Source organism: Pholcus phalangioides, unplaced genomic scaffold, assembly GCF_987345545.1.
Source record: "Pholcus phalangioides strain wild (caught in Gottingen) unplaced genomic scaffold, Ppha-v1.0 ptg000008l_1, whole genome shotgun sequence".
Lineage (NCBI taxonomy): Eukaryota > Metazoa > Arthropoda > Arachnida > Araneae > Pholcidae > Pholcus > Pholcus phalangioides.
In genome coordinates, this window is record NW_028301601.1 from 55,828,230 (window position 1) to 55,844,109 (window position 15,880).

The 15,880-nt window shown below is 39.2% G+C and overlaps 1 protein-coding gene across 1 annotated transcript in view; it reads right to left on the reverse strand.

The window, feature by feature from the left end:
* LOC149084562 (uncharacterized) overlaps positions 1 to 15,534 on the reverse strand; it is a 22,833-nt gene extending 7,299 nt beyond the window's left edge. Inside the window, exons 1-2 of the mRNA XM_089234992.1 lie at positions 15,396 to 15,534; positions 4,963 to 5,244 (exon numbers count right to left, since the gene is read on the reverse strand). Of these exons, the coding sequence (XP_089091118.1) occupies positions 4,963 to 5,244; positions 15,396 to 15,463 (350 nt within the window). The 5' untranslated portion in view covers positions 15,464 to 15,534. The remainder of the gene's footprint in view (positions 1 to 4,962; positions 5,245 to 15,395) is intronic.
* Positions 15,535 to 15,880: the final 346 nt, after the last annotated feature.

Genomic DNA, 15,880 nt, shown 5'->3' on the forward strand with positions numbered 1-15,880 from the left:
GGGCCGCCTCATGATAATGAGGTGTGGTCACAATTCTCTAAATTATGCAAGTTATATGTATGTTGGATGGCAGATATTTCTAGCCAATATCTGGGGGCCTGAAAAGACCACGTTGCCTATGACGTCCCTAGCTATAGCAGAATTATTGTGGGCCCTAACTGTGAATTTAAGTTTCGTACGTGTTCAGGTGATGCCATCTTTCTTAAGACGAAATAAATATAAGGCGTGGGGTTGAAATGTTTTAAAGTTTGTTACTTGCTGAGGCGAGACTTTTCAAAGGAGAGACGGGGTCGCATTCAAGCCATCAGCGATGATAGTTGCCCCCCCCCCCTTTCAGGGCCGCAACTAGTGGGGAGGAGGATCTGGTGCCCCGCACGCTAGACTAAGAATGGTATGAGTTTAGTCTTTTTTCGTTAAAAATTACGGGGTACCAAAATGTATACTTTTGCCCATGGAACGGAGTGGTACGGCCCTGCTTCTTTCGAAAAAAGTTTCTGGCTACGCGGCCCTTCCGCCGCAGTATTCGAAATATGCATGCCTAATAGAAGACAGATAAGGCCTCAGACACAATGATAGGTGAACGCGTGTAGGACAAAAGGGGGGCGGGGTCTAATCACCAAAGATATAGGCTATAATAGTATAATTGAATCTTATTAAATACGATTAAGTACTAATCTTATTGGTTATCTTCGGAACTGGGATTCACATTGTCATTACAAACACGGCAGATAAGATAAGAGTCATAAGTTTTCACTATTGAAAGGGGGAAAACATGATCATTTGTGGTGCCAGGTATTGCCCCGATTCTTCTCGATAAAGATTTTTTGTGGGGCAAGGTAATGATTTCTTGGTGTAGAATTCGATTTTTTTTTGGCAATGCTTCTAAGGTCTCCAGAGTTGGCCACAAAAAAAAAAGTCACACTTTTCACTAGACTACGTCTTTTAAATCGACATGATTTTTGAGCGTGACGAAAATAGGTCAGAATTTATAACTCAAAATATCTTCCACACACACAACATTCGAAGACAATGTACAGTATCTCGAAAAGCTGAAGTTTCAGAAATAAAGGGTTTGATCTCGGTACGACATCATCGGACTGCACAATAGTGTCACAGACATGAAATACGAAAATTATCGTATCAAACATCGAAATTTAGAACCCCGGTTTACCTTACGTGAGGTGTCATTAGATTCGGCTTCGCAAGTTATGTAAGAATTTTTGTAGTAAAATAATAACCACCAACCCTCCCCCTTCTGCGTATGCCAATGAATGCACATCCAAACATATAAAAAAGTGTGAATAATTTTTCCATTCAGAAAATCCTGCATACGCCTGCATCTAAATGTTAGCGAACAGACAGATGAAATCTGCGTGAACTTTTAAAAGTGATGATTAGGAATTTCGTTCCGGCTGCTCTGGTTTCTGTCCACATGATTGCGCGTATTCTCCTGTGCCCAATGAACACTTTCCACCAAATTTCAGCTTAGTCTCAGCAGGGTGACCGTTAAGCGACCACCGTTTCCTTTTGGATTCGCGTTTGTATGGGTGTCATGGGTCGAACGTTGTTCTTTGTCATGCAGCATCTCGGACTTTTAAATACAAACACACACTTCCGGCACAAGGTTAAGGCATCATAAATGTCTCGTGTCCCGCCCCTAGAGGCATACACGTAAAACACAAGGTTAAGGCATAACTCACTCAGAGAGAGTTGCCCAGCGAGATAGACCGGGGTTGTGCTCGGTTTGAAGAAAAAGAAAGCATCTCCACGTCGGAAAGGGAAAGTTATTCTTTGAAGCTTTCTAAAGCTGAAAGGACAGAATAAAAGCAGTGGCGTCGGAGAAGGTATTGCCGCACATAGTGCAGCGATACCTCGGTTTATGAATTTTTCGGCCGACTAACCAAGGAAATTTTTTTTTCCCGCGATATTCCTACCTCGACTAACATTTTATTTGACTTGGATGCACGCGCTCACATAACGCAGCAGCGTTGAGAGTTGAATTCTCGCATATAGTCATCATCAAAATTATCATCACTCGAGCCTGACCTGATAAATTTATGCCCGCCACAAAATCACTTTCGAGATGTGCCTCTATTTCTCTTCCAGATAGCTTTTGAACCATTTCGCGTAAAATAAATGAGAAAACTCCATTCAGAAATAAGAGCTCAGACTTAAATGTTTTCAGTGCTCAAGTTCTTTCGGTGCGAGACACTCAGCATGAAACTGAACGGTGTGGACATTCTAGATCTTTTCCATCTACATAACAGCATTAGTATGAGACAAAAATAAGCTGACATCACCACAAATGGACACCCCCGAACGGGTTGTGAACATTGTGCAAAATAAAAAGATATTTAGTTTCTGATTTTCCTGTAAGCAGTGCCGTCTTAATGCATGAGCCCACCTGGGCACCTCAAGGGGAGAGGAGCCTCACAAAAATGAGATCTGATTGAAATTTTCGAGAGTAAGCATGTTAATTTGTCTGGTAGGGTCTCAGAAATTATCAGTTGGCCAAGTCCCCCCACCCCCACGATGCTCTTAAGACGGCACTGCCTGTAAGAAATTCTTCATCCGAACGTGAAGCTGTCTAAAAAAGCCTCGGATCATTTTTTTTAGTGTTTTTTTTAGCTTTGTGTTTTATCGGAACGCGAACTATTATTAGCAGAAGTATCACTGCATTTTGTAGCGTGGAGCCGAGAAGTCTCAGAATTAATTCAGAAATCAGAATCCTCTCTATAAAGTCCTACTCGAGCACTCTAGAAACACTTTCGACGCCCCTGAATATGGAACAATGGTCTTCAAAATCACAGCAATTACATGTTTGTAAAATAGTCATTTTAGGAACCCTATAAAAAAATATAAGGGCCATCACTGCTCTTAACATAGAATAGTTTCAATGTGTCATCAAAATCTGTTTTGAACTCGATAGAAATTTCGGAACCATCTATGATAACATCCGTATTATAATCTTAAGTTCCCACCAAGATTTTATCGATTGATGTAATTACCGAAAAGAGACTAAAGTTCACGAATTTCCCCCCTTAAGAGAACATATCTCCCCTCTTACATTATCCGGATCATAAGCTCGAGAAGTCAATTCGGAGGAACCGGATATCCGGTCCAGACGCTTTCCTCAAGTTCAAGATTAAGGCAAAGAGAAACTACCCCCATCAATTTACAAGTGCAAGCTTTCCAACAAATTATCTAAACGCGCTCGTGGAGATTTGGAAATGTCACGTGATGTGTGTCAGAAAAACATATCTTTTCCATCTTAAATAAGCAAGTATTTGCTCCAAGCCGAAGGAGCCCAGGATAATGCAAGTCTGACTTACCTGAGATCGATCGTAAGTCGAATTCGATTTCATGAGTTGAGTATAGTGACTATAACACTACTGTACAATCAAAATTAAAATGTAAACGTGCTTTTAAATCACGCTCTGACAAAACAACGAATGTACCGATATCCAATTTTTTTGGGAAGATAATTTATTGATTTTTAGGATAATTAATTACGATCACGGGAATTCCCTACTCATATCTCAGCAATGAGATATCCATCTACATAAGCTTCAATCCAGGAACGGACGTTGATTCAAAGGGGCCACTTGGCAAAACAGGCAATAGAGGCCTGGCGACAAACTAAACATTTATTAGTAAATATATGTTCGCGTTTAAGGCCTCAAAAATCATTTGACCCTGGGTAAATGCCCCCTCTTTTTCCTCAATGTAGTAAATGAACCCCTGCAAAGCACTCATGGACTTACGGGTGTCCGCGGACCACAGGTTGAAAACACTACTAGGTTGAAGGATTGGAGGTTTCCTCGAATAAATGTTTCGCTAATCCAGAGATTACTGAGTTTTTTTTATAGGGCGCGTCACCCTTGGGGAAAGATTAGAATCTCAAACATTTCTTAAGCAAACATTTATGCCTTTAGCTAATTGAAATTTTTGTCTTCCGCCATTTGCTATCTTTGGGTAATACTTTCACAAAAATAGATTCTGAAATATGCTATGGTATATATTACTTGCTTATTTTTAGTTTTGAATACCACCAACAACGTTGAAGAATTCGGGGGAGATGAGAAAAGTAAATATATTGAATAATTTTTGGGCACTTGGTATATGCCCCCGTCGACCCATGCAAGAAAAAGGCACTGTTTCAAACAGCAAACATGTTGTGACACTCAATTCTAGCCTCATTACTATGTACATATCTATTACTTCTATTACAAATTTTCTCTCTGAACTACTTCGTGGCATTCCAGACCAGTCGAATGGCACCCTTGAGTACTTGGGCCCATCTTTTGGGAATCACTGAATTAGTGAATATTTATTGTTCATATTTCGGAGAAGCTTGGGCAAGTGCCTCCTCTTCCCGGCGGGAATCAGACCGAGCTTTACGTTGACCCTTCCCAACCAAAAGGTGAAATTTAAATATTTTATGATAGTGTTTCCCGACCTGGGAGCCAAGGCACTTCGAGGGTGCTGAGAAACGGTGTAAACAGATTTTTGTGAAAATAAAATTTAAGACTGTCATCAGGACAGTTATTTTTAACTTGTTCAGCAGTAGCACTTTATAGGATCACGAGGTAATTGAAATATTAATCTCGGTACCCAAAGGGCGCCGTGAACGCATAAAATATTGCTAATTTCTGCTTCTCAGGAAGATAATTTGAATGCCAGTTAAAGGTAATCGTAATAATTCATCATAAGTTACAAATTTTAAATATAGGGGCATAGGCTCCGCACAAAGGTGGGACTCAAAGCGTTCGATCCTAAAAGACCGAGAATATCCAATTTTATTTTTTTTACACTGTAAATTAACTGTAGAGGGGTCCCGTGAGAAATTCCAGCCTCGGAGCCCTGCTACAGAATATGGGACCATACTGGGTGGCCTTTATGACCAACCAAGTCTCTCTATTTTAATTTCCTGGCCTTTGATTGCGAAGGCAACAAACTTACTTGCTATCGTCGATCAAGAAGTCGAACAGATTGGACGCATTCATGAAACCGGAACTCTTCGTGGCCTGTTGGTTATTACCACCAACACCATTTCCGACGCCCCCATATCCATCACCGACGATCTTCAGGTCATCGTCATCGCTCCCACTGAGAAGAAAAGCGCTGAGCTCGTCGAAGAAAAGGTCGTCGGTGCTCAGAGAGCAACTGCTGGTGATGCTGATATCGCTGTCCTCATCGGAACTGCTGTTGAGCTCTTGAAGAGTGCATCGCTCCTGCATGATACTGGAACATAACGGGAAAAATTCCATTTTTCTCTTAAAATTATCATCCAAATTCTTTCCAAAAAAATTATTTTCTTATAGCATAAAACATGTGTTTATCGACATCACAACACAGTTCATGTCCGTGAGTTCCCCTCGACCCTGGAAGCCAAAATCTACGAATTTCGGGCATCGACTGCCGTTTTCCGATCTCCCGTCATCACCGACACCGGAAAAAAAAAATGTCTATCTTTTATAAGAAACCGTTCATAAGGACTTCATTCCAAGACACCGACTGTCAATATGATGTCGTACAGATCGACTACGACAAGTACAAGCAATATCTTTTTCCGACATTATCAAAATAGAGATGCGATATCTCTCTACCCTAGTATACGAATATACTAAGTTAAAACAATAGGAACCGATTGTTAAAAGTCAATTGTTATATCCAGAGATTATTCTTTTCCATATTATCTAAGAATAGGCAATGTGGGGTTCTCCTAAAAAAAAAAAGAAGATAAAAACAAATGGCGTGAAAATGATAAAATACCGACTCTTCAATGCCGTACATGGCAACACAAGGTCCATCGCTGATAATCGTATCGATGAAAAAAAAATATAATAATTGTTTTAAGAATTATTTTTGTTTTTTTATTCGATTATGGAGAGAATCGAAAAAAAAAAATTTCATTCCCCAGTGAATGATGAACTTTTGACATGTGTTTAAAACAATGCCATTGTCTGGGAACACAATGTAACCAAACAATAAACAGCTCTTTTTTTCTTTTTAATAAGAAATTTGTATTATAATCCATTTCTCGAAGGGTGTAGATAAAAATGGGGGGAGAATGTGTGCCGCAGGATGGGACCGTATTATTCCTTTCCGGATAGTGAAACCGTTTATGTGGTGAGACTAGATTTCAGTTTCTACCTTGAGAGAGATAACAATTGCAATCTTCGGCGGTAACACAAGCTTTTTTATTGTTGTATTGACTATTGTTACTGCTCCCGAACTGGGCCCGATTTCTACGTGTGTATGATAACACGGGAAATACCGCTTGATCGAATAATATCCTCCGGCACCGAAATTTCTCCCATAGACACAATATTAAAGTTTCCCCGCTTAATCAAATATTCCGCTTCATGCGTCAACCGTTGGCCCTTCCGGATACAAACTGTTGGAGATAAATTTGAACGAACCGTATTAGGTTGCGCTCACAGAGTGCGGCGACCAAGAGGTACGGGAGTGAATAATAGACACGAGTGAGGCGAAGGAGAGAACGCGGTGCGCGACTTGAACAAACCTGTTCGTTTTCACCACGATTTGCTGATTGGTACGTTTCTCCCCCTTTTTTTTCTTTCCCTCTTCTGCGGAGGGATCATCGTCATTATCACACCCTTACATTTCAGAACACCTCCGGTCATTTTCGCTGTCTTACTCCTCCTTGGCTATGTGCAACATCTTTCTACATCTCCATGCAATTTTTTTTATAGTCGCAATTCTTGTATCGCGTATCTCTTCGTTGCACTATGTGTTCGGCCTTAGACGTATAGGCGATAAATATGGTAGCCTTGTTCGCATGTTGAAGAAACAGAAAGAAATAAAAAAAAGCAATGAGGGTGGGAAGGAAACAGTACAGATAGTAGGTAGTTCGATAAGAAAGTTACCGAGAGATGTACAGTGCTTTGCTTTTTCTCGCCCTCACCTACGCGTTAACACTCACTTCCATGTGAATATATAACAAAAAGTTTTGTTCTGAGAAAGATGCCTTAAATGTGAGGGAGAAGCTGAAAAGAACAGAGGGAAGAAAAACCCACAACTTTGTTTCATAAGGTTATAATAAAGCTTCGCGGTAAGGAAAGAGGTTGAAGAAACAATCAGCTTGTTTGTATTTATTTCACTGGCATTTGGAGCTACGTCCCTTATCGTAAAGGGGTTAATACATATCAACCGCTATGCACATAATGTGTTTTTATTGAATGAAACTTTTGGAATTAATGGAAAAATATATGTTACCAAGTTTAGATTCAATGAAAAATACATTTGAGAGGCCTTCAATTATTCAAGTTGTCTGCAAAACGTACATTCAATCATTTTTTGTTCTCTGTTGAGCCAATAGAGGGAGCTGACTTTCCTAATGAATAAAAATCGTAGGTATTGTGATCATAGTAATTAAATATAATTTTCATTCCATTTTTTTTCATGTCTGATTTATTCGAGAAATTTTATTGACATTAATCTTCCATCAGTTTTCAATATACAGTCGACGCTCGTTATAACGACCCCACGTTATAGCAACAGTTCCATTACAACGACCGGTAGGATAAGTACTAAGTGCTTTCATATAAGAATTATCCCATATGTATACCTTTCAATGTAACCAATATAACGTCCGTGGAATGATGAGGAGGGTCGTTATAACGAGCACGGGGGGATTGTACAATGCACAAACTATGCTAACATTGTAAAATGGCAACTGAATTGTTCCCCCGCATAATCGGATATTTTGTAATTGAATCGTTGACATTATATTAAGCGGGGCCGACGGCATTGTCAGTCTCGTAAAATACGGGACGATCCTACCCAATTAATCGCAACCCCCCCCCCCCTCCTGATACATTGCTTTATATGGTACGATAATACCGTATATATATTTTTATGCTGCATACCTGTGTGATTTCATACGCCATAATACCGGTTGATATGTTCTTATATTTACCGCAGAACAGCTATATACTATTTTATTGCTATATTCAGTAATATAGTCGAAACTAACGAGTAATGGAATATATTGCAATGCATATTTTTTCTTAGTTCTTGAAGACAGCAGCAGTGTTTTCCAGCGTAAGAATAATACGATCTATTATGCACCATCGAACCTCTGCTGCCACCTATGAAAAAAAGAAACCAACTCTCATGATTCTGGAAGTGAAGTTAGTTGTTCGTTTAAAGCTGGCGCGCAGGTTTAAAATGAGAGGAACATATGGTATGATAACATTTATGTTGTATATTTCAATGTACCGGGGAGTAATTTTTCACTGAAAACTATATTTGCCGTAGAAATTTCTGCTATTTTTCGTGTGGTTAATTACGTCAAAACCGTCCTATGAAATAGCGAAAAGTGGGACATCTTCGGATATTCCATCATCACGGTTCGTGGGAAAAAAATATTTATACTCTGCATAGTCTCTAATTATTGACTAAGAAGCATGTCTTTTCGATTTATGCGATATTGCTGTTCATTGTAAATTCGATTCAAAACAAAACCGTTAGATACATTAATCACTAGCTAATACCCGGGTTTTCTTTAATGAGGCTTTTTGGATCACGTGATATCTCCATTTCTTTCAGAGACATACAAACCGTGTTCAAGTTAACTAATATGGAGATTTCCTGCGCATCTCATGAAGGAAACAAATCTAGATTAAAGAACGTAGAAATGAATATTTTTCCCCCCTTTTTCAAGGGACGCGCTCCCCCCCCCCCGAATTTCAAGTTATCCATATGCCTGTTTCTACTTTACGGGCCCATAATTAATTTTAAAACATCCTAAACTATATGAATTTATGCAGTTGAATAATCAAGACAATACAGAGACATTAATTTTCATGCGGGAAGATATAAATAAACGTTTGAAATCAATGTTATTGCATGGATATCCAACTCAAAAGCAAGTCCGGCTAATTAATTCACATTTAATCTCCTGGGCTTGGTATATATTTAAGCGAACTCAATATTTCAAAAATCGAGAATTCAATATAATTTTTTAAATTATTAATGTGTCGAAAAACCCCACTAAATTTCCGCATTTCTACAGTAAAATCGGCAAGTTCAACAGCGATTTCTATGGGGGATCATCCATTGCCTGACCCTCAAATGATGCCGATGATACTAACGTCTATTTAAAAAGTCTCATTACTGGGAGGATTGAAAAAGTGACAAACCATTGTAAAGGCACATACCCGTCTGAAAAGCATTGCTAGGGAACCACGGTAACCAAAATAAACGTTCCGAAAGTGATTGTTGAGGACCAGAAACCATTGTTGCCCGACAGTTTTTTCGGGCATTTGCCCTGCTCTGACGAACTTTTAAAGTAGCCTATCGTTCAAGTCGGCTTCCATTCGGTATATATGCTAAATTTGGCGACGATAGATCTAAAATTGTAGATTTCTATAGAGAAGATGCACACAGAAAAATCAATTTTATGTATATAGATAAATAAATTAATCGCCCGTTACGTACTTGAATCAATCGAATCAAGAACCATGTGTTCAAAAAATATATCTAAAAAATTTTTTTGAGCCTCCGGACCGCAGAAGCGGATTAAAGTCGGTTAAGCTCCAAGGCGCAGAAGAAATTATTGGGGCCCTTAAACTGAAGAAAAAAAGTGTAGTTGGTGTTTTTCGGAGCCCTTCAGAATCGGCACCCAGTGCGTCCGCCCGCCGTTAAATCCGTCTTTGCCGGACAGCCCTACACCAGCAATAGAAATTTACGACCTCAAATAGTCATTTCCAGATAGATACCAGGGCCGCAAAACGTCAATTTCAGAGGTGGAGACGATTCCAAGACCACCATTATGTGGTCGGTGGTGAGTGAAGATGACCAACAGGCAAGGACGAACCCGAAACTATGGGGGAGAGGGGGGGGGGGTCTTGTGTTCCCAAGCATGGATTCGAGTGGGGGTTGACTGCCCTTCCCAAGAGCCAAAAGGTATGGGGTAAATTTGTCTGTCCTGTAGAATACGGGTTGATCCAGTGCCTACACAATAAGTCGTTTCATCAGCACATTGCCCTGGATCGGTTTGCCTTCGAAGCTGAAGATGTCTGTCTCGGCTTTATTTAGCTGCTAAAGACGTCTGCCTCGGATACACTCGAAGCTAAAGACGTCTGCCTCGGATACACTCGAAGCTGCCTGCTTCCACTCCATTTGGAGCTTAAGATATCTTCTTCGGCTTCATTTACCAGGCATGGATCCTGTGGGGGGGGGGGGGACGATTGCCCTTCTCAAGAGCCGAAATAATATGGGGAAAATTTATATGTCCCGTGATAGTCTATATATCCGTATATGCCCGTTACAAGATGATTCAAAAGAACTCGCACAGTTCGCACCATCCCGACACATCGTCCTGAATCCGGAAGGGCGCCGATTTCACTATTTTTTACTTCAAAATTACGGGGAGACACCAAAATGAACGCTGGCCCCGAGCGACAGATTAAATTTTTGTTCCTAGTTGCGGCCCTGCCAAGAGAGCCATCAGTCCGACCGAAGCCGCCGCTCTGCCAAATAAAATACGAGGGTGCCAAGACGAAATTTCAATACCGAGACCTATCTTTCAAACTCCACCTGCAGCAAGATTTTAGGAAGACCAAAAAATATTGAGATTCATTACCGGATATTGTAGAACCCAGCAGGGCACATTCACGTCTATCATCAGGGGGGGAGGGGGGTATTGAGGCCGTACATGGCCTCTAATTACTGACCAAATCTTTCCGATGCGTATTCCTCAATGTAAGTTCGATTCAAAACAAACCTGTAAAAACCTACGGTAAATGTGATAAATCAGCAATTGTCCATAATTACCGATCACCTCGGTAAGGTTGATAAATTTTCCTACATTTATCCAATTTTTTATAGGTGATTGTGCATAATTCCCGATTAAAGTTGGTAAGTAGGATAGGTATGAATAAATAATGAGAAAATGTCACTTAAATCAAGGGTGTTCAACCTTTATGACAGTGCGGGTCACTTAAGTGATCTGTAACTGCCGCAGGTCACTCAAGTGAACTGGAAATGTGTTGTGGCAATCTGAATAAGCAGCGGGCCACTTAAGCGATCTGCGAATGCACCGTGGGACAACTAAGTGATCAGAAAATGTGCTGCGGGTCGACTGAGTGATCTGGAACGGTGCCGTGAGTCACTCAAATGAACTGGGAATGTGTTGCGGCAATCTAAGTATGCCACGGGGAAACTAGTGATCTGTGAATGTGCCGTGGGAAATTTAAACTATCTGAAAATGTGCCGCGGGCCACTTAAGTGATGGGGGAACTGCACCTCGGGTCACTTAAATGGTTTGGGATTGTGCCGCTTAGTACATTTTTATAAAATTATGTTGCAGGTCACGGACCACATCAGATGATTCCGAGGGCCATAGGTTGAGCATGTAGGACTTAAATTCAACCACTCAGTTTCTCCCGTACATGATGGATGCATTACATATTATTCCAATTGAAATACGTGTTATAAGGATAAAAACGTAAAAATTATCAGCATTGTAATGTTAGCTTCCTTCACATTTATCAACATTTTTTCAAACGTAACCAGCATCACCGATCGAATCCACGAATCCTAGATCTAAGTAATTAATTGACGATTTATCATATTTACTTATGTGAGCTGGGAGGGAAAAAACGCAATCGCCAGTAAATGTGTTAAGTTTTATGAATTTTGTGAAAATTTATGAAAATGGTCAATAATTACGGTAATTAATTAATTAATGGTCGGCATAATAACCACATTTATCATACATAATTACCAATCGCCTCGTTAAGTTTGATAAACGTTTCTACATTTATCACTTTTACAGGTGATTATGCATAATTTCCGATTGAAGTTGGTGAGTATGATAGATATAGAAGAAATAATGCGGAAATATCACTTAAATTCAACCACTCAGTTTCTCCCGTACGTACGTGATTGATTCATTAAATATTGTATTGAAAATAAGTGTTATAAGGATTGAAAAGTATAAATTGCACATTATAATGGTTAGTTTTCTTCGCATTTAATCAACATTTTTAGACATAATCAACATCACCGATCGAATCCATCAATTCTAGATTGAAATCCTAGACCTAAGTAATTAATTGAAGATTTATCGTATTTACCAATATCAGCTGGGAGAAAAAAAAAAAAAAAAACATAACCGACGGTAAATGTATTGAATTTTCACAAAATTTATAAAACCAACCAAAAATTGGTCGGTAATTAATCATAACAACTGGATCCACCATACGCAATTTTCGGCTATTATGCATAATTACCGACAACACGAAACACATTAACTTATACCGTAACATGTATGTTAATTATAAATGAAATTAAATCACCTGTTCGGTACTTGAACCAATCAAGATCAGGAAAACCAAATATATATATTCAAATATTCGAAATAAAAAATCACAAAAAAGTGATGATTTTTTTTTTTTTTATCTTTGGTGAATCTCCGGCGCTTCGTTCGGCCGCTTCACGAACACATCACACAAAAAAGCATTTCTAATGCTTCAGTTATTAGAAAAACACATACACACAAAACACGTTGTGGGCATTTGGTGCTGCTCTTTTTCTTTTTTTTCGTTGGTTCTTGTCACACGCTCTCTTCCTCTGTGTGTGAGTGAGTGAGTGAGTGAGCGATTCTCATACACGCATTACACATTCTGTGTAAAAAGAGAGAAGCGAAAAGCAAAAACCCCACGTGACTATTATTCAACTTCCAACAACAACCCCATCCGTCCCTCCATTTTTTTTCCGAAGTATGAATTTCCTCATGAGTCAAAAGAGCCTTGAAAATCAATGGCCCGCATTTTTTTTGATATCATGTTTTTGTTCCGTTCTCGCCAATAGCGAAATGAATATATCGCGATGGATGTGTGTCCATCTATTATTTCCATCATTTGTCGTGATGATGATGATGATAATAATAATAATGCACGTGACAGGATCCGATTACGATTCCGGTGTAAGATTATTTTACCGGTGGTAATTGATTTGTGTGATTTTTAAAAAAAAAATTTGTAATGAAATAAATGATTTTTTTTTTTCAATTTTAAAAAATTGGCTCGATTTATGAGAAAAAAAATTTCGGAAGTTTTTTGAAATACGTACTTATTTTTTGAAATTTTTAATTGCATTTTTGAAAACAAAACTGATTCTTATATTCATTTCTGAAACAAAAGTTGCCTTTTTTAATTCATTTTCTTTAATTGATTTTTACTTTTTCTTTAAATTGAATTTTGCTTTTTTAAAATTTATTTCCATTTTTTTAAAATTTATCTTTATTTTTTGAAATTTTCGTTTATTTAATTGTTTTTATTTTCTAAAATGTTTATTATTTTTTTTCAATTGATGTTTAATTTTTGTTTAAATTGATTTCTTTTAAAATTTGTTTTAAACTTGATTCTTCAATTGATTTTTTAAAATTGATCTTTAATTTTTTTTTAATTGATTTTAATTTTTTTTAAATTGGTTTTTATTTATTTTTAAAAAGTGATTTCATTTATTTTTTTAACAAATTCAATTTTTTTTTTACTTTTAAAAAACTCAATTTTTATTTATTTTTGAAAAAAAAACGTTTACTTATTTTTGAAATTTCGATTTTTGTTTATTTTATAAATTTTGATTCTTATTTGTTTTATAAATTTTGATTCTTATTTGTTTTATAAATTTTGATTCTTATTTGTTTTATAAATTTTGATTTTCTTCATTTCTGAAAGATATGGAAAATCAGCGGAAATATGACAAAAAATTCAGAGGAAGAACTCCGGGAAAATCACGAAATCACACACGTTTATATGCAGAGACGTAAGAGAACAGAACAGAAGTGAGAGAGCTCAGTCAATGTTATCTTTCACAATGTTAACCACGGCTTGTAACAAATCCACGGGGTTTCAGGAATTTTTTGGGGGCACTTATACGCCGAAGGGGCCCCGAAAATCACCGTCTCTCAATGGTGAGAATTTAGTCTTTAACCGCCCATGAGGGTACAGACATAATGATAATGGAGCAAGGGATGAAAGAAATTCGGAAAAAAAATTCAAAAGGGGTGCTTCGAAATCTTTACCCGGAGAAAGAGGCGCACATTTTTTCATTGTTTCGCCGCTTGTGGACCACACGAATTTTTCCGGCCTTCTCTCATTTCAGTCTGATTTTCTTGGCCATTCATTCCTCGAATTCGCCTCCCGGTGCAAAAACCTGCTTGATCCCCCCCACCCTTGTTACTACACCTGTATCTCTAAGTCACTCTTTTGGTCACTCACATGCTTGCATGACCCCCCAACTGGAGCGGCCCCCCCCCCCCCAAAGACAGATTTTTCACAAACCTTCCTATAGTGAATTTATAGTATGGAAAAAACCTAGAAATGATGGCAATTGTCCCGGTCCCACGGCTGGGGGCCTCTGTTAGTGCTCCGCTTGAGTGGGTATGTATACTTCCTTACTGTTTTCGGTTCTTGCATGGCTCCCGTAAGAGTGGGGCTGACAGGACTCCAGCCGTGAGGCCCGGGACAATTATCATCACTTTCTTTTTTCCATGTTATAAATTCACTATAATAACGGTCTGGCTTGGGGGAACCGCCAAAGATCCCAGCCTGGTGGCGCTGCTCCAGAATGTGCGGGCCATGGCCACTCTCATACTTACGCACAATGTAGGTAAATTTTTTGGTCCTTCACTGACCTGGTCCCTCGCTCTCCAGGTCACTCTTTTGGTCTCTCATTCTCCCATCACTCTTTTGTTCCTTCACTGACTTGGTCTCTCATTCTCCCATCACTCTTTTGTTCCTTCACTGACTTGGTCTCTCATTCTCCCATCACTCTTTTGTTCCTTCACTGACTTGGTCTCTCATTCTCCCATCACTCTTTTGTTCCTTCACTGACTTGGTCTCTCATTCCCCAGTTCACTCTTTTGGTCATTCACGTGCTCTCACAAACTCCAGGTCACGCTTTTGGTCGCTCACTGACCTGATCCCTTGCCCTTCAGGTCACTCTTTCGGTAATTCACATGCTTTCACACATTCCAGGTTACTCACCAACGTGGCCCCCTCGCTCTCTAGGTAACTATTTTGGTGATTCATCTACTTACACCCGCTCTAGGTCACTCACCGACGTGGCCACTCGGTCTCAAGGGCATTCTTTTGGTCATCACTCACATGCTTAGACACGCTCAGAGATGGATTGCCCGTGGTATATAAATATTTTGCCACGTTTCTCCCATCCTACTAATTTTCTTGACTACTCATTCCTCAAATCTGCCGCCCTGGGCTAAGGCCCCCCCCCCGTATTACGCCACTTGTGGGCGGGGGAGGGGGGGAAGGCTGTAGTTGTACATGTCACCCTGCCTTTGTAGTACGTCATTCTTGTTAAGAGAAAAATTGAGCTTGTATAACATACAAACGTACCTTTCTCGATCTAGAAGCATTTCAAACTGTCGAATGATGAACCACGCGCACGGTATCCGGTCATTCATACAAGATAGTCCTGATACTCCGAGAGGTTTAGTTGACCATCCTGCACCAGGGGTAGACGAAATGATTATTTTGTTTGTATGGTTCGGATGTTGGAAAAGAAATAATAGATGTGGCTTTTTTTGGCGAATTTCATAACCTTGTTTTGAGAGCCAAATAATCCTCTCCCGCTTTCGCACGAGTTGCCTGTATTATCACGTATCACCATAAATATTCGAGACTGAAAAAAAATGTGTTTGGCGATGGATGTGCCACAGGCAGGTACGGCCTGGTGTGACATTTTTTTTTTCCCAGCTGGAAATATGTATATATATTTTTCCCCCTTTTCCCCTACATTTAGAAAATTTTTGTGACAGTCGGTTACAGCAGCTGTATGCGATATCGCGTAATTCTCTCTCGTGACTAAATAATGCAATACA